Source organism: Orcinus orca, chromosome 2, assembly GCF_937001465.1.
Source record: "Orcinus orca chromosome 2, mOrcOrc1.1, whole genome shotgun sequence".
Taxonomy (NCBI): domain Eukaryota; kingdom Metazoa; phylum Chordata; class Mammalia; order Artiodactyla; family Delphinidae; genus Orcinus; species Orcinus orca.
The window spans coordinates 108,569,894-108,589,104 of record NC_064560.1 but is presented as its reverse complement, the minus strand read 5'-3'; the positions used below and the strand labels follow the sequence as shown (position 1 = coordinate 108,589,104).

Here is a 19,211-nt window from a genome sequence, read left to right as displayed (position 1 = left end):
ACTTGTCCCTGTCAAAACTGGTTAATCTATTGTTTACACTATTAAGATTATACCAGTGACTGGATATAAATAAATCATTTTATTTGAAAAAGAAAAACATGATGACAATAATTCTAGACTCTTAAATTGGCACTGGGAATATGAAAGTATTGCCCCAGAGGGCATAACTAATGACCTATGGGTGCAAACTACATTGAGACAGATTTCAGCTCATTATGAGACTGAACGTTGCAATGAATGTGTCCAACAAGGGAACAGACTGAACCATGAAATAATTGCCTATCAAAATAGCTTAATCACCTGTCAGAGATGATTAGAAGGAGGGGTAGGGTATTAGATATACTCTAATCCAGCCTTTGGTCTCTAACAAGTCCATAGTCAAAAATAAAGAAAATAGGGACTTCCCTGATGGTCCAGTGGTAAAGAATTTGCCTTCCAATGCAGGTGATGCGGGTTCGATCCCTGGTCGGGGAACTAAGATCCCACATGCTGTGAGGCAACTAAGCCCACTTGCCACAACTACTGAGCTTGCACGCCTCAACTAGAGAGCCCACATGTTGCCAGCTACAGAGCCCCTGCACCCTGGAGCCTGCATGCCATAACTAGAGAAGAGAAAACCCGCACGCCACAACTAGAGAGAAGGCTGCACACCTCAACGAAGAGCCCACGCACTAGAACAAAAGATCCCACATGCCTCAATGAAGATCCCATGTGCCACAACTAAGACCCAATGCAGCCATAAAAAAAATAATTAAAGTTTTAAAAATAATAAAGAAAATAGCAGTAATAAACTGAATACATTTCCATTGAAGGAAAAACTACACAATACTCTGTTGCTGACTAACAAGACATAAGACAAGATTAATACTCTCTGGTCAGGATGCTGTATTTTTAAAAATTGGAATACTATTAACACTGTTCAGCTAGACCAATTACTCAACCAAAAACAAAGTGTGTTACTTGCCATCATGAATCCAAATTATTTCTAAACATATGAACTTAGTCTTAAGTGTTGGTGTATTTATACAATGGAATACTGTTTTAAAAGAAAAAATGAAGAGGAACAAACTACTGATATATACAACCATATGGATATATGTCAAAAAAACCTTATGCTGAGTGAAAGAAGCAAGATACAAGAATACATGCTGTATGATTTCATTTATATCGATTTCAAAAACAGGCAAAACCAATCTGTTAGAAATCAGAAGGTGGTTGTGTAGAACACAGGGAGGATGAATAAAAAGGGGCACAAGGGAACTTTCTCAGGTAATAGAAACGTTCTAACTCTTGCTTTTTGGTGGTACTTACACATTTACATACAGCCTTTAAAGTTCATCAAATGGAACACTTAAGATCTGTGTGGTTTTTGTTTATAAATTACACCTCTGTGAAATTAAAATAAATATTAAAAAATCATATTTGCTTTGTGTCACCTAAAGAACTCAATACTTACCAAGTGATTTCTTTTTACTGCAGAACATTATTGCACCTGATTTTTTTTCACCAGGCCTCAACAGCCGGCCTACATAAGAAAACAAGAAATGTACACAACATTAGTATTTGAGAAATGCTCATTAACCATAAATTGCCATCATTCAGCTTTCTTCTTAGTCAAATCTAGATGACTAGGAAGTCATTAACACAGTAAGGAATAATAGACTCCATTTATGAGACTTAAATCTAACAAGATAAGAATAATTCTGTAACTCACAGACATAGAAAACAAACTTATGGTTACCAAAGGAGAAAGGAGGAATGGATAAATTAGGAGTTTGGGATTAAAATATACACACTACTATATATAAAATATATAACCAACAAGGACCTGCTGTATAGTACAGGAATTATATTCAATATCTTGTAATAACCTCTAATGGAAAAGAATCTAAAAAAGAATATATATATATATATATATATATATCTGAATCACTTTGCTGTACACCTGAAAGTAACACACCATTTTAAATCAATTATATTTCAATTTAAAAAATTTTTAAGGAAACAAATAATTCTATACAAAAATTATCTATTTGTATTATGGCGGCTATATGGAACAATGTAAGGTAAGCACAAGTATAATATTCAATTTGGCATTAAAATGGAGCCAAATTTTCTAACATATCCAAAACCCTGTGAATCAGAATATCTCAGAGGTGACACTCCATTACCTGCCTTTTATTCAAGTACCAAAAGTAATTCCTTCCCAAAACAGCCACCCAAGTCCAGGAAGTGCAGAGTCCCATATAGAATTAATTGAACAAGGAACACGCCAAGACACATAGTAATCAAACTGACAAAAACTAAAGACAAAGAGAAAATATCCAAAGCAACAAAGGAAAAGCAACAAATAACATACAAGGGAATCCCCATGACACTATGAGCTGATTTTTCAGCAGAAACTCTACAAGCCAGAAGGGAGTGGAATGATACATTTAAAGTGATGAAAGGGAAAAACTGACAACCAAGAATACACTACCCAGCATGTCTCTCATTCAGAATTGATGGAGAAATCAAAAGCTTTACAGACAAACAAAAGCTAGAAGAATTCAGCACCACCAAATGCTAAAGGAACTCTTTCAATAGAAGAGGCAACAGCTAGAAACAGGAAAATTACAAAATGGTAAAGCTCACCAGTACAGGTGAACATACAGTAAGGGTAGGAAATCATCTACACACAAATACGGTATCAAAACAGTAATTGTGAGAGAAGGAGAGCAAAAATGCAGGATATTTGAGATGCATTTGAAATTAAGAGACCAGCAACTTAAAACAATCATGTATACATATAGACTGCTATATCAAAACCACATGGTAACCACAAATGAAAAATCTAAAATAGATATACACACAAAAAAGAAAAAGAATCCAAACACAACAATATAATCATCAAATCACAAGAGAGGGGAACAAAAGAGAAAAGGAATAAAAGACCTACAAAAACAAATCCAAAATATTTTTTTAAATGGCAATAAGAACATACATATCAATAATTAACTTAACTGTAAATGGATTAAATGCTCAAACCAAAAGAAATAGACTGGCTGAATGAATACAAAAATAAGACCCATACATATGTTGTCTATAAAAGACCCACTTCAGATCTAGAGACTGAAAGTGAGGGGATGGAAAAAGGTATTCCATGCAAATGGAAATCAAAAGAAAGCTGGAGCAGCAATACTCATATCAGACAAAATAGAGTTTAAAATAAAGACTGTTACAATAGACAAATGACACTACATAATGATCAAGGGCTCAACTGAAGAAGATATAACAATTGTAAATATATATGCACTCAACAGAGGAACACCTCAATACATAAGGCAAATGTTAACAGACATAAAGGAGAAATCGACCACAATACAATAATACAATACAATAACAGAAATCAACCACAATACAATAATACAATAATAGAGCACTCCACTTATATAATGGACAGATCATCGAGACTGGAAATCAATAAGGAAACTCAGGCCTTAAATGACACATTAGAACACATGGACTTAATTGATATTTATAGAGTGCTCCATCCAAAAGCAGAAGAATACACCTTCTTTTCAAGTGTACATGGAACATTCTCCAGAACAGATCACATGCTGGGCCACAAAGGAAGCCTTGGTAAACTTAAGAAAACTGAAATCATATCAAGCATCTTTTCCGACCACTACACTATGAGATTAGAAATCAATTACAAGAAAAAAATGCAAAAACACAAACACATAGAGGCTAAACAATATGCTATGAAACAACTGATGGCTCACTGAAGAAATCAAAGAGGAAATAAAAAGAATACCTAGAGACAAATGAAAATGAAAACACAACAATCCAAAACCTATGGGATGTGGCAAAAGCAGTTCTTAGATGGAAGTTTATAGTGATACAAGCTTACTTCAGGAAACAAGAAAAATCTCAAACAAACAACTTAACCTTACACCTAAAGCAACTAGAGAAAGAAGAACACATAAAACCCAAAGTTAGCAGAAGGAAAGAAATCACAAAGATCAGAGCAAAAATAAATGAAATAGAGACAAAGAAAAAAATAGCAAAGACCAATAAACTAAGAGTTGAAAAGATAAATAAAATTGATAACACTTTAGCCAGAGTCATCGAGAAAAAAAGGGAGAGGGCCCAAATCAATAAAATCAGAAATGAAAAGGAGAAATTACAACTGACACCACAGAAATTCAAAGGATCATAAGAGACTACTACAAGCAACTATACAACAATGAAAAGGACAACCTAGAAGAAATGGGCAAATTCTTAGAATGGTACAATCTCCCAAGACTGAACCAGTAAGAAATAGAAAATATGACTAGACCAATTGTATGTATTGAAATTGAATCTGTGATTAAAAACTCCCAACAAACAAAAGTCATGGAACAGATGGCTTCACAGGTGAATTCTATCAAACATTTAGAGACGAGCTAACACCTAACGTTCTGAAACTATTTCAAAAAATTGCAGAGGAAGGAACACTCCCAAATTCATTCTATGTGGCCACCATCACCCTGATACCAAATCCAGACAAAGCTACCATCAAAAAGAGAAAATTACAGGTCAATATCACTGATGAACATAGACATAAAAATCCTTAACAAATACCAGCAAACCAAACCCAGTAATACATTAAAAGGATCATACACCATGATCAAGAGGGATTTATCCCAAGGATGCAAGGACTTTTTAATATCTGCAAATCAATCAGTGTGATGTACCACATTAACAAATTGAAGAATAAAAACCATATGATCATCTCAATAGATGCAGAAAAAGCTTTTGACAAAATTCAACACCTATTTCTGATAAAAACCCTCCAGAATGTGGGCACAGAGGGAACCTACCTCAATATAATAAAGACCATATACCACAAACCTACAGCTAACATCATACTCAATGGTGAAAAAATGAAAGCATTTCCTCTAAGATCAAGAAAAAGACAAGGATGTCCACTCTCATCACTTTTATTCAACATAGTTTTGAAAGTCCTAGCCACAGCAATCAGAGAAGAAAAATAAATAAAGGGAATACAAATTGGAAAAGTAGTAAAACTGTCACTGTTTGCAGATGACATGAAACTATACATTGAAAATCCTAAAGATGCTACCAGAAAACTACTAGAGCTCATCAATGAATTCAGTAAATTTGCAGGAAAAGAAATTAATACACAGAAATCTGGTGCAATCCTATACACTAATAATGAAAGATCAGAAAGAAAAATTAAGAAAATCCCATTTACCATCGCATTAAAAAGTATAAAATACTTAGGAATAAACCTACCTAACAAGGCAAAAGACCTGTACTCCAAAAACTGTAAGATGCTGATGAAAGAAATCAAAGGAGACATAAACAGCTAGAAAGATATACCATGTTCTTGAATTGGAAGAATCAATACTGTCAAAATGACCATACTACCCAAGGCAGTTTACAAACTCAATTCAATCCTTATCAAATTATCAAAGGCATTTTTCACAGAACTAGAAGCAAAATTTTTTAAATTTGTATGGAAACATGAACGACCTCAAATAGTGAAACCAATCTTGAGAAAGAAAAGCAGTTGGAGGAATCAGGCTCCCTGGCTTAAGACTATAGTACAAAGCTACAGTAATCAGGACAATATGGTACTGGCTCAAAAACAGAGCTATAGATCACTGAAACAGGATAAAAAGCCCAGAAATAAACCGACTCACCTATGGTCAATTAATCTATGACAAAGGAGGTAAGAATACAATGGAGAAAAGACAGTCTTCAATAAGTGGTGCTGGGAAAACTGAACAGCTACATGTAAAAGAATGAAATTAGAGCATTCTCTAACATCATACACAAAACTAAACTCAAAATTGATTAAAGATGTAAATGTAAGGGCCAGATCCTATAAAACTCTTAGAGGAAAACATAGGCAGAACACTCTGACATAAATTGCATCAATATCAATATATATATATATTCTTTTTCAGATTCTTTTCCCTTATAGATTATTACATACTATTGAGTATAGTTCCCTGTACTATACAGTAGGTCCTTGTTGGCTATCTATTTTACACATAGTAGTGTGTATATGTTAATGCCAGCCTCCTAATATAATCCTTCTCCCACCCTCTCTCCTATTTGGCAGCCATAAGTTTGTTTTCTGTGTCTGTGAGTCTCTTTCTGTTTGGAAATAAGATCATTTGTGTCTTTTTTTTCTTTTAGATGCCACAAAGAATTGATGTCATATGATATTTGTATTTCACTGTCTGGCTTACTTTACTTAGTAAGATAATAGGGAAGGGAAACATAAGCAAAAAATGGAATTACATCAAACTAAAAAGCTTTTGCACAGTGGAAGAAACTATCAACAAAACAAAAAGGCTACCTACTGCACTGGAGAAGATATTTGTAAATGATATATCTGATAAGGGGTTAATATCCAAAATATACAAAGAACTCATACAACTCAACATCAAAAAAAAAAAAAAAAAACCCCATTAAAAAGTGGTCAGAAGACCCGAAGAGACATTTTTCCAAAGAAGACATAGAGATGGCAAACAGACACATGAAAAGATGCTCAACATCATGAATCAGCAGGGTAATGCAAATCAAAACTACAGTGAGGGACTTCCCTTGTGGATCAGTGGTTAAGAATCTGCCTGCCAATGCAGGGCACATGCGTTCGAGTCCTGTTCTGAGAAGATACCACATGCCACGGAACAACTAAGCCCATGTGCTATTAACTACTGAGCCTGCGCTCTAGACCCTGCAAGCCACAACTGCTGAGCCCATGTGCTGTAGCTACTGAAGCCCATGCTCTGCAACAAGAGAAGCCACCGCAATGAGGAGCCTGCACACTGCAACGAAGAGTAACCCCCGCTCAGCGCAACTAGAGAAAGCCTGTGCGCAGCAACGAAGACCCAATGTAGCCAAAAATAAATAAATAAAAATAAATTTATTTTTTAAAAAAGACATAAAGCACCCTTATGTTCATCACAGCATTATTTACAATACCCACGATATGGAAGCAACCTAAGTACCCATTGATAGATGAATGGATAACGAAGATGTAATGTATATATGCAATGGAATACTATTCAGCCATAAAAAAGAATGAAATCTTGCCAGTTTTGACAATATAGAAGGACCTAGAGGGTATTACGCTAAGTGAAATAAGACAAATACTGTATGATTTCACTTACTGGGCAACACAAATGAACAAATATAATGAAACAGAAACAGACTCATAGGTACAGAGAACAAACAGATAGTTGTGGGGGAGAGGGGCAAGGGGAGGGAGGATGAGTGAAATAGGGAGATTAAGAGGTATAAACTTCCAGTGACAAAATGAGTCATGAGGATGAAATGTACTGTGTGGGGAATATAGTCAATAGTAATATAATATCTCTGCATGGTGATAGATGGTAACTAGACTTATCATGGTGATCATTTTGTAATGTACAGAAATATGCAATCACTGTGCTGTGCACCAGGAACCAACACAGTGTTGTAGGTCAATTATACTTCAAAAAACAAACAACGGGGTCTTCCCTGGTGGCGCAGTGGTTGGGAGTCCGCCTGCCGATGCAGGGGACACGGGTTCATGCCCCGGTCCGGGAGGATCCCGCATGCCGCGGGGCGGCTGGGCCCGTGAGCCATGGCCGCTGAGCCTGCGCGTCCGGAGCCTGTGCCCCGCAGCAGGAGAGGCTGCAACAGTGAGAGGCCCGCGAACCGCAAAAAAACAACAAACAAAAACAAAAAAAAACAACGAACTCTCAGAAAAAGAGATCAGATTTGTGATTACCAGAGGCAGGGGGTGGGAGGAGGGGGAATTGGATAAAAGTGATTAAAATGTACAAATTTCCAGTTAGAAGATAGTAAGTACTAGGGATGTAACGTACAACATGATTCATATAATTAACACTGATGTGTGTTATATATAAAAGTCATGAAGAGAATAAATCCTGAGTTCTCATCACAAGAAAAACAACTTTTCAAAATTTTTTTATCTAATATGAGATGATGGACGTTCACTAAATTTACTGTAGTAATCATTCCATGATGTGGGTCAAATCATTATGCTATACACCTTAAACTTATACAGTGCTGTATGTTAATTATTTCTCAGTAAAACTGGAAGAAAAAAAGTTATTTAGAAATAAATAAATAGGGGGCAGAAATAATGTCATTATTATCTTTTATTTTTTTCCCTACATGTCTAATTTCCTTCACGTGGTAAACTCTATTAAGGATTTAGAGTGAATAAATAAAGGGCAAACAAATAACTTCAACATTTAGAACCCAAAGGACCATGGAAATGAACTGAAGCACCTTCGCAAACACATGACAGGGTAGGCAGAGGTTCTGAATTCATACTCTTTAGGTTAGAAAGAGAAATGACTTGTTTGTTCCTGCTCAAAGACGTGGTGTGGCAGGATGCATTAAACACCCATGAAAGAAGAAGCTGGTCAGTCATATGGAGACCAGAAAAGAGGAAGAACAGCACTTATGGCTTAGCAGTTACAAGAAAGGAGGATGCAGAGGAATTTCATCAACACCTACTGTTGCATTACAAATTTCTAGTGTCTAAAAGGCCTGAAACCATCAATATTTCTCCCTCTTGTGCTCCCAGATTCATGAGTTCCCTTCCACCACCTCCAGGAAAAGCAGCAGCCCACTGAGGGAATAGCCACCCCTGGGGTACCCCTGACAAGTAGGGCCATCAACACTTTGTAAAACCCACTGCTTTTCCAGGAACCAGTCACTAAAACTGATGAATCCAACAAGATGGGAGTACTACTGCCAGGTGCTGCTAGAAGCAGGGATAGGTCCTCAAATATAACCCATCAATAACTCTTCTGTTCTTCTTCCCATGCCTTCTACCAACTGCCACCAAGGCTGCCTAAAACAATCCCCCCCGCCCCCTCCTCACTGCTCCCCCTACCCCAGTCTTAGGCAGCAGATGCCTCTAGGACATGCCTGCTGACCCTGCATTCCTTCTAACAGGTTTCCCCGCTCCAGCCTTGGCCACCCATAGACCAGGGTCCACACTGAAGCCACAGTGATCTTTATAAAAATTAAATGGCATCATATCACACCCCTGCTTAAAACCCTTCAATAACATCCCACCGGCCTTAGAAAAAAGATCAAATTGCAGCATGACTCCTTGGTCCCTCTGCAACCTGGTCCCTGCTAGTCTTTCTACCCTGATTTCTCATCACTCTCCTTACAGCCCCCATTCTTCCTTGCACGCCCCCCCCATGTCTATACTACAGAAATAACTCAGCTTCTTTCTATTTGAGGGCCTTGACACATGCTCTTCCCTCTGCCTGTCATAATCTAACCCCATCGCCAGCCCCTTCACCTGACTTGTACTCATCTTTTCAATATCAACTCATACATCACTTCCTCTAGGAGTTCTCCCCTGGTCCCCCAAATCAGAGGTAAGAGCACCTCCTATGTGCTCCCATAGAATCTAGAACTTCCAATTTCAGAGCCCTTATCATTCTAGGATGTATTTGCCTATTATATTGGCTGTTTTCCCATTCGTCTACAAACTCCAGTGGGGCAGAGACCTGATCTGTGTTGTCCATAGTTGTATCTTCAGTGTCAAATGCACGCCTGGCATGTGGCAGTGCTCAATAAAAATTTGCTAAATGAAAGAATGATTAATGTTCTCAGTGTCTATGAGGAATGAAGCAAGGGCTTCCAGATGCTAAAAGGCATTTCCCTTTTAGCAACTATCCCTTCCTAGACCCCAACCCCAAGTTCAAGAACATCTTAGATCTTCCCAAACTGGGAACCGTCATGGCTTTCTTAGCTGCTCCCTACCTCTGGCTGGTCCCTATCATCCTGTGCATCCCCCACCTCCAGCCTAGGAAGAACCTCAAAAAATGAGAAGTATTTGGTTAGCAATAGGAAGAGTGTTGCAGGCAAACTGAACAGCACAAGAAAGGAGGAGGAATTTGCAAATCTTGGGGTAGAAGGGCAAGAGGAGGCACTCTGGCTCTAAAAGAAGATGCACAGAAAGGATTTTTTGAGGAAAAGCCTTTCTGTGAGAAATAACATGGACAAAAGCGGGGTTTTTATCCATGAGGGACTATCTTTGTTCCAACAAATAGTCACAACCGATACAAATTGGCAACATGGAGAAGGATGAATGGATTCTGTGACAACAACACCTTGATCTGGTGGCCCCATCTGGCCAGAGGGTTAAGGCTCATCAGCAAGTTCTAAGCCAACTAGTTAGGGCTTGAAAACTCTCTCTGGAGACTAAGTAAACATCTTCTGTTTTCATGGGCTCAGAGTCCCTCGACCTGGTGAAAAGAAGAATGATTCTTTAAGTAGGATGGCAAAAGGGACTCTCCACCCTGACAGGTAGCAATGAGAATGCAGGCAGAAGAAAGAAACTCAATCTCTCAGGAAGTTATTTGGAGTACCGGCCACTGGCCAACGTTTTCTTTCTTTCTCCTTATTGGTTTGCTAGACTGCTTTGAGGGATTAGCACTAACAGACAGCCAGAACAAAGGATGAACTTAAATATATATTTGTGTAATATAAAGGTAACTAAAGAGAAAATATCCATGTAAACCCTTCTGTCTCTTATTTTAGATCTTCCTATAAGCACTTTTCACTTTAAAAGCCCCTAGACAATTAAACATAAAGCAAAACCATATCCTTCCTAAAATTACCTTTAAACCATCCAATTATTTGCTTTTAATTTCTCTAATACCATCTTCCAAAGTATCTTTGAAACCTTTTATCTTTAAAATAATGAATAAATCCATTTTTTAACTTTAGCCATTTTTATTTTTGTAGAAAATATTCTCTATTTCATATTTAATCCAGAGTGATAATATAATTACTGTTGTACGAATTAAACAATATTTCTCTAAGGTTTGTGAAAAGTGTTTCTTATTAATGATCTTATTCAAGTGTTTTTACTCTCTAAGACATGTGGTTACAACAAAAACTAAGGATTCAAGTCCATGTTTCCTACAATCCAATCTTTTCCTTTTAAAAGCAGCAACCCAGGTATTTTTAATGGAGGATGCACATTAATATAGCAGATTCTAGTGTAAATTTTAGGAAGTAAAACTCTATCCTTTTATTGTTGTACACTTATCAATTCACCAAAATACCCCAGCTGACACTCGCTCCACCTCTAAAGGATGTCAGAGTAAAGAAAAAGCCATCTTTTATTGCTTTCAGATCAGTGAGCGTCTACGGAAATACACTGAAAAAAATTCAGGTGACAAAGAAGGTTTTGTTAAAACGAAATCTATCTCTAGAAGTAGGAACTTAGGATTTTGAAATTCAACATTTACAAGTACTGAAGCAAACACTGTTTACATAAAAGCATTCCTCCTTTTATGAAATCACCCCAAAGCAGAATAAATAGAAAAAGGTAAGTTGCTGAATAGGTTTTATCTTACCCTTGCCTTCATCTTATGCAAGGGATTAAAATGGTGGTTTTCTTGTGTGAAAGTCTTAGTGGGTTTTTACAAGAAAGACAGGTCTGGGGAAAGTAAGAAGAGAGGTAAATGTGACCAAAATAATAGCTAAGTGTTTTACGTATATTAATTCATTTAACTGATCACTTTTTTTGGAAAAGATTGAGAGTGACGCTTGCATGAAGAATTTGGTGTTTTTTACATTTCAAGTTCAGGTTTTGAATCTTGGTCACAGAAAGTAATTCTTCTAATGGAAAAAATGGCAAAGTAAAGAGAAAACTCCCATTTGTTTAGAAGATAAGAAGTTGGTTTCAGATACCTTGAGATTGAGGACATAACAAGACATCCAAGTTGGAAATGCTACTTAAGCAGCTACTTAAGCAGCTGTGAGCAGAAGAGTGCATACTGGTCATATTATGATTCCTCAAAGAGGTCCCTACTTATAGTGAAAATGGGTACACCTGGTTGCAGGTGACTCAGCACTTTAAGCCAAGGATTAAAATGGAGATTCTCTTTAATGATCAGACGCCATTCAACAATCAAGTTATTATACTCAATTCCCCCTGCTCCAATTCCACGATCACCAAGCAACCTACTGATAATAACTTGCTTTCCCCCAGAAGTCTGCCTACAGGGGAAGAATACACCAGTCAGGCATGCTGAAGTGAACATTCTGGTCCTCCTGACAGTTATATATTATACATTTTCAATTCATAAATTGTCATTCATCTCACTCTAGATCTTCAGTCTCCTGAGCTAATATTAGTCTTCCCCAGAAAGGTAGCTCTGTTTTTGGTTTGCTGTTGACTTCTGGTCCAAAGTCTACAGGACATATGACCCACTCTAGCCATAACAAACTCACCAACCGGCAACCAAGGGAACAGCCTGCTGACCTGCTCAAGGGGCAGCAGGATGTGATGGCTGCAAGCTTGTCCTTTGGAGTCAAACAACCTGATCTTGGATTCCTGCTTTTTCTACTAACATTACAGAATCCGGGGCAAGTAAGCTCTCTGGGCCTCAGAACATACCTGGACAGGTTGTTGGGGACAGTGACACATAATGAAAATGCTCGTTAGATAGTTATCTTGAAGGCAGCCCTCTGAACTTCCCCTGTCAAAATGTCTATGTAAACATTAGGGTGAATTGAGGACAGTGAGTACAACCCCTGTAAGACATTCTGCAGCAAGATAAAGGAGCTAAGTGTGAATGGGTAATGAGGCTTTAAAGAGAAGATGTGCTTACAGTGGGGCGCCAGGGCCATGGCAATAAACTAAGGGGATAGAACCAGTGGGAAGAGAGATTGAAAACATGAGGGAGAGTGACAGGAAGACAAAGGAATCAGAGGAGATTGGGAAAGAAAGGGAAGAGGTAGGGGCTAGGACAGTGGGGGAAGACACAGGAGGAGTAGTTGAAGCCAGAGAGTAGCGCAGGCAGATTCTTGGCAGCTCTCCTTCCTTGCCCAGAGTGCTGCTCAGGGAGCGCCCCTCGGCCCGGCTTCAACTCAGGGTCAAGGGAGGAGCTGGGGTGTCCCCGCAGGGGCATCCTCTACGTCCTTTGAGCAGTGGGTCCTCACCAGTTCTCAGGGACAAGATGGGCCAAGGGGGAAAGGTCCCACACAGCTTCAAGGAGCCCAACCCCAGTCCTCAGCCCCTGTGAGGACTTCCTGTCCCCCACCCGTCTATTCTCCAGTCTCCGTGCTGTTCTGCTTGCCTCCCTCTCTCCCCAACTCTGCCTTCTCTTCCTCTTCGGAGACACTGTAATGTACAGGAGAGACTTTTAGGATAACAGATCCCGATCCTAGCTCAGTTTCTTTCTATCTAGTGTTACTTTGACCAAGTTACTTACCCTTCCTAAGATTCAATCCCCGAATCTGTAAAATAGAGGTAATAATTCCTTCCTCTCAGGGCTGTTTCCAGGATAAATATAGATGTAAATACAGCTCACTCCATAAGAATGTGCTTCCTCCCCCTCCTTCCTTCCTCCCCATCTGTCCTCTCTCCTCCTACTCCCTCCCCTTTTCTCTGCTTTCACTCTCAGTTTCCTTTCCCTGTTTCCCTGACTTTCCTTCCTATTTCTCACTAAGGCACTTGCCTCTCAACCCAACCCACAAAGAGGACTGACCCACCAAGAGCGGAGGGGAGGGGAGCTGCCTGGAAGGCTTAGATGAACAATGGAGAACCCATCTGCTGAGTAATAGTGGGGTCTGAGGATGGGAAGTGGGATGGCAGGATTAGGGAATCAGCCCCTTCTCTCCTCCTGCTGCCCTCTACCTTCTCTGGTCCTGCCCCTGCCCCTTTCCTCCTTCTGGCCCTAGGCTCCCAGAGGCTGAAAAGCAAAGCCTCAGTGAGTCTTCCCACCTCTGGACATGGTGACCTTGCAGACATATCTGCTGGCAACCCTGCCTACGAGCCCAATAATATTCCCCAGGAGCCCCCTGTTCCAGGTCTCTAAGGGATGGGGGGTGGGAGATGGAACACAGCTCTAAGACTCCAGGGAAGGGACATCTTGACGCAAAAGGGAAATCTCAGCCTTGGGAGGTTAGACCAGTGAGGGATAAGCTAAGGAATAAGCCCAGGCCTCAGTCCTACATGTGTGCAGCTCTGAGTGTGATATGAGGGTAGGAGGTATAGATAATGTTTTATTTATTTTTTAACTAATTTTTATTGGAGTATAGTTGCTTTACAATGTTGTGTTCGATTCTGCTGTACAGCAAAGTGAATCAGGTATAGATAATGTTTTAATCATACTGATGGCTGCCAACAGCTGTAGGGCTTACAGAGTATAGATATTGGGCAAAAATAGAAGTAAAAAAATTTAAGCCAGTCTGTGTACGTGTTTGTCAAAGTGATGGTTAGCACAGCCAAATTTATAAACTGCTTACCAATTATATCTAATTACCATGCCTCAACAATAAATTATTCTATTTCCCATATAATGTATATCAGATTGCTTTTGTTGTAAGTTGTCATGTCGACACTGAAGTCTGTTTATATTCTGTTAGGCACGCAGCTGTTACAACAAAATTCTAAAGTGGTGGGAACACTTCTTCCCTTTCTCCTCTTGTTTATGTCCTGCTTATTTTCCAACTTGATCTCCTAGTTTCCTTCTCTCTTTCCTTTCTCTTCCTTGCCTCGCCTGCCCTCACTGCCCCTCTTGTGCATTTTCAATGTCCTTCTCCTCATCCTGCCTTTTCTCTCCCAAACACACTTCCCCTGGCTTGGTCATCTTCCTTCCCCTTCTCACTTTCCCATTCCTCCCCCAGCCTGGAGTCAGGGGCCAGGTTTGGTCCTGTTATCTCTCTACCTCCAGCAAGTTCGCCTCCCTTCTAAGCCCTGGTTTTCTCATCTGTAAACAGAGACAATCAGGGTAACTCATGGGATCATTTAGCAAACTAAATGAGGTCATGCCTGTAAAAAAAAAAAAAAAATTAGCACAGTGCCTCCTGCTACAAAGTTAATACTGAAGAAAGGAAAGCTATTATTATTTTTATTTTTCTTAAATGTATTTTTAACTCTACATACATAGAAAACCTATCAAATTTGAGAGCATCCTTACTGATATTCAATCATCAAACACTCATCAGATGCCTATTCTATGTCAAACCTGGGCTGGGTAGAGGGAGGAAAGGATCATTAGGCCCTATCTCTGTCCTTCAAAAGCCAAGAGTCTGGGGTAGATGAGACCAGATACATAGAAAGTTCATTAGTGCAGGACTATGACAGAAGGAGGGACTGAGAACTATGGAGACAGAGGGAAGGAAATCACCAAGCCTGCTTTGCAGAGTCAGCTATGAGCTCACAGATGGTAATTTGAAGTCAAGTCCTTTTGAAAAGAAGAGTTTGCTCAGTAAAACAACGTAAGTACAGGCAAAAAGAACAGCAGGTGGAAAGACCAAGTGTTGTGATAGGAAGCAGTGATAGTCATGGCAACCAGATTACAAGGGGCATGGAGGAGTGTAGTGTGATATGGGGCTGGCAAGGTAGATAAGAGATGGATTCTGAAAGAAATCATCATTATCATCATCACTCCCATTCACTTGGTACTTAGCCTCATGCTAAGCACTGACATGTATCATCTCATTTAATCCTCAACAAAATTTTACGGGCAGGGACTATCCCTATTTGATAGATGAGGTGACACAGAGCATTGCCACAATCAAGATCCTATGGTTGATCCTCAGCTAATGCGGAGGCAGAAGGGCTCTCTCTGCAGAATGGTACACTTAGAATCCAGGCCCCCTTGTCCACTGTCGTTGCTGCCTCATGTCTCTCTACACAAGTGTATGCCGTCAGGGTTTTTAGGAAGGTTTTACTCTCACGACAAGGACTGGCACGGAAAGAAGTGGGGGAGCGGTGACAACAGGCAAATGGAGCTGGATTCTGGAGATATTCCTGCAGTTGGAATTGACAGACTTTATAAGGGGTCTGTATGCTGGGGTGCAAAACAAGGAGGAATCTGGGATAACTTCCACATTTTCAGCTCAGGACAATGAGAGGAGAGAGGTGCCATTAACAAAAATGACAAATATAGCAGTGAAGGGAGAAGGTGGGAGAGCGGGAGCAGGAACTGATGTGGGAGAATATTAAGTTCAGTTTGAACACACTAGTCTTGAAATGCCTCTTGCTCATGGAAAATATCCTCAGCATGAAAGAGAAAAGACAGACTTGTAGACTTGGATCATCAACATATGAGGAAACACTGAAGTCACGGGGAATGAATGATCTCATTCAAGAAGAACGAGAATGAAGAGAAGTGAGGGGAGGACAGCGGGTGAGGATGAGTCAATAAGAGGACAAGGACAGAGTCCTAGGGAACACCCAACCTCAAAAGAAGGGCTAGAGAAACATGTATTGAAACAAAACGCTGTGGCTTTCCTCCTACGCCCTCTTCTTCAGAGCATCTAGCACAGAGCCTGGCACGGGGTAGGTAGGTGCTCAACAAACCAGCATTGAGTAAAGAAGAGGAGAGAGGAGAAAAAGGTAGCCTCACATTAAAGAAGGACTATGTTTCCAAAAACACAATGGTCAATAATATTCATTACTGACCAATATAATATTTATATTTAACATTTAATTAGAATTTTATTTGTTAATATTTAGAAAATACGTAATATTGCTAAGAAGTCAAGTAAGACTTTAGGCATACACTAGAAATGTGGAACATTTGGAGGATACTGTTTTCTTTGACATCATTTCTTGGGAAATCCTGAAAACAAATACTAGCACCTGATTCTTGTACACGCTGTGCAAGCATCTAGGATACATACATTAAGAAATTTTATTTCAAGGACAGCAACAATTTCTGATTTGCTTTGAAACGATAGGTTAAGTCTTTTCCTACTAAATGAAAATTTCCAATTTACCATGTAAGAAAAAAAATAAAATCCTCCTGAGCACAAAAAAAAACCCCGGGGCACAAAAAAATCACTTGGCCCCTCATTTTTAAAGATGCATGCATGCATGATGAAACAATATAAAAGCATAAGATAGATAAATATAGGTCCAAAAATCCCTCTGAATTCATTTTGCTGTAAAGGCAAGCAGGGAACAACACAGGCACAAAGGTGGCCGTTCTTGGACACAGGTAATCCCATACACAATACCATATTTCCTCACCTCCTTTCTAATAAGCTTTCAGCCCCTAATTAATGTTTCTTGCCCATCTCCTTTTTTTCGAAACAGCTAATTGTTAACCAGGGACCTGAGACTCTCTCATGTCTGTCAACAAAACAGCTAGAAGAATCCATTTCTCTGTTCAGACAAATCTCAGTCCTAAAAACATACCCCTCAAGCCTCAGAGGGAGAGCTTAGTGACCAACTGTTATGTCCAAGGCATGAATTGATCATAAAATGAACAATATCTTGAATAGGTGCATCAGATACAAACACTCCGGGAAAAAACTCAAACCAACTGCTATCAAAGGAAGTGACAAGTACCCACAAACCAAGAAGAAATGGACATTGATGTGACTCCCATTGGCCATGTAATAGGTGATGCTAACAGAAGAAAAATTTGACCTTCAAAGGAAAAAAAGAAAATGCTCTGTTTCCCAAATTCAACTAATTTTCCCCAAAATTACTTTTTAAATGAGAGGAGAATAATTAATACTCTTTGCTAAACTTCAACACACAGCAAATGAAAACAGTAAAGCAAAACAGCAACCTGGAAAAGGAAACCAAAAGCACCAAACAGCCCAGAACTACCTCTCTTCTCGGTCTCACCAACACTTCAATGCTCCCCAGACTCACCTCAGCCTGGACCTAAGCCTCTCGCCCAAAAGGGAGATTTCCCAGCAGTGCAGCAAGATCAAACAGGTACCCATTCCATGACCATATCAATGAGAACGAGAAAAGCGAGAAAAGCAAGGCTACTCTGAAAGCTCTAGTAATTACATAGAAAAGAAACTGGGTCTCTAGGGGACATTCTTGAAAACCTGAGATCGACTCCCGGAAAAACACTCTTGACCACTTACCACTACCGGAAGCTGCTAGATGGCAGATCAGAATCAGCATCTCATCAGTAAAAGAGGAAGGTGTTGCAGGAAAGCAGCCTCCCTGCCAGTGAAGAACTGAGGGAGTAAAAACGGTCCTTGGAAAAATACCAAAAGCCCAGAAGAGTTTTTCCTGGAATAGTTGCCTACTGCTGCTACCAGGGCAGAACTGGTTAATCTTGGAGAAACAAAAGGAAGCTCTCTAGAGGCTGTCTTCGCCAGGATGGCTTCTTCTGTGGGAATCAAGAGTTCAGAAGGACAGACGCAGACAACGAAAGGGGTCACCAGTTACAGCTTCTGCTTAGCAAACTTTTATCAGCCCTTGACTGAGGCAGATTAGTAAATATCTTTGGAGTTCCTACCTGTTTTTCCCAGAGATGAAGGAAGTAGCAATGTCAATTTTTTTAAAATTATTACAAGGGGAGTTCAACTCTCTTATGGATGCAAGCTAAGCACACTCAAGCAACATGTAATATGCAGAACGATGACTTCTTCTTTCCCAACATCCTTAATTTCAGCTCAGAGGAAGCAAACGATTAACCCTAAGGATGCTGAAGAACAAACACACATGGGAAATAGATTTAAACTTTTTAGTGTCGAATCGCTTTGAGACAGTTCTGGTTTTTAAGATGGGATTAGATGAAAACAAAATATTTTGGTTCATAGCTATTTTTAAAAGAAAGAATTATGCTATTTTTCAATACATCTAAAGCCGTTTATGGATTTTCCAGAAGTTGCATCAGATTTGCTGTTAAATACTGAAACCAAATATGTTTTAATCATGCCTCTCTAACCAGAGCAAGTTGATCCCCTGTGTCAATCCCACTCTCCTGAAACAATGTGGTACTGAGCCCTCAGGTTTCTACAGAGAGAAGGGAGGGACTTTCCCTGCCAGGGCTCCACAGTCACAAAAAAAAGGACAGATTTCTTGACACAAGAGTGATGGCTTTCTTCCTTGCATGATAAAAAGGACCAAGAACAGCCTATATGAGGAAGAAATCATTTCTTTAAAATATTTACAATGAAAAACTGTTTCGAATTTAAAAAGAATTAAGTATAGCCTCTATGCCATTTTTTAACTTTTCATATTGACAACTATTGTAAGTCTGGTAATTACCTTTGCTGAAGAATATTTAAAGAAATCTACACCTTTTCCTACATTGTTAGTGGGAATAGAAGTTGATAAAATATTTTTAAAGGAAAACTAAGTAATGCCTATCAAATATAGAAATGTATATGTTTCTATCTCTTAGGAATTTACCTTACAGATAATCCCAAACATACGCAAACATATCTGT

General features: G+C 39.2%; 1 protein-coding gene across 4 annotated transcripts in view; it reads right to left on the bottom strand.

The window, feature by feature from the left end:
* ATP8B4 (ATPase phospholipid transporting 8B4 (putative)) overlaps window positions 1-17,796 on the bottom strand; it is a 258,608-nt gene extending 240,812 nt beyond the window's left edge. For 2 of the 4 annotated variants that reach the window (XM_049706046.1, XM_049706047.1), the window contains exons 1-2: window positions 17,672-17,796; window positions 1,457-1,525 (exon numbers count right to left, since the gene is read on the bottom strand). In XM_049706046.1, the coding sequence (XP_049562003.1) occupies window positions 1,457-1,484 (28 nt within the window). In that variant the 5' untranslated portion in view covers window positions 1,485-1,525; window positions 17,672-17,796. Of the gene's footprint in view, window positions 1-1,456; window positions 1,526-13,268; window positions 13,376-17,671 lie in introns of those variants that run through there. The other 2 variants (XM_049706044.1, XM_033408447.2) reach the window with 2 other exon arrangements.
* Between the last annotated feature and the right edge of the window lie 1,415 nt (window positions 17,797-19,211).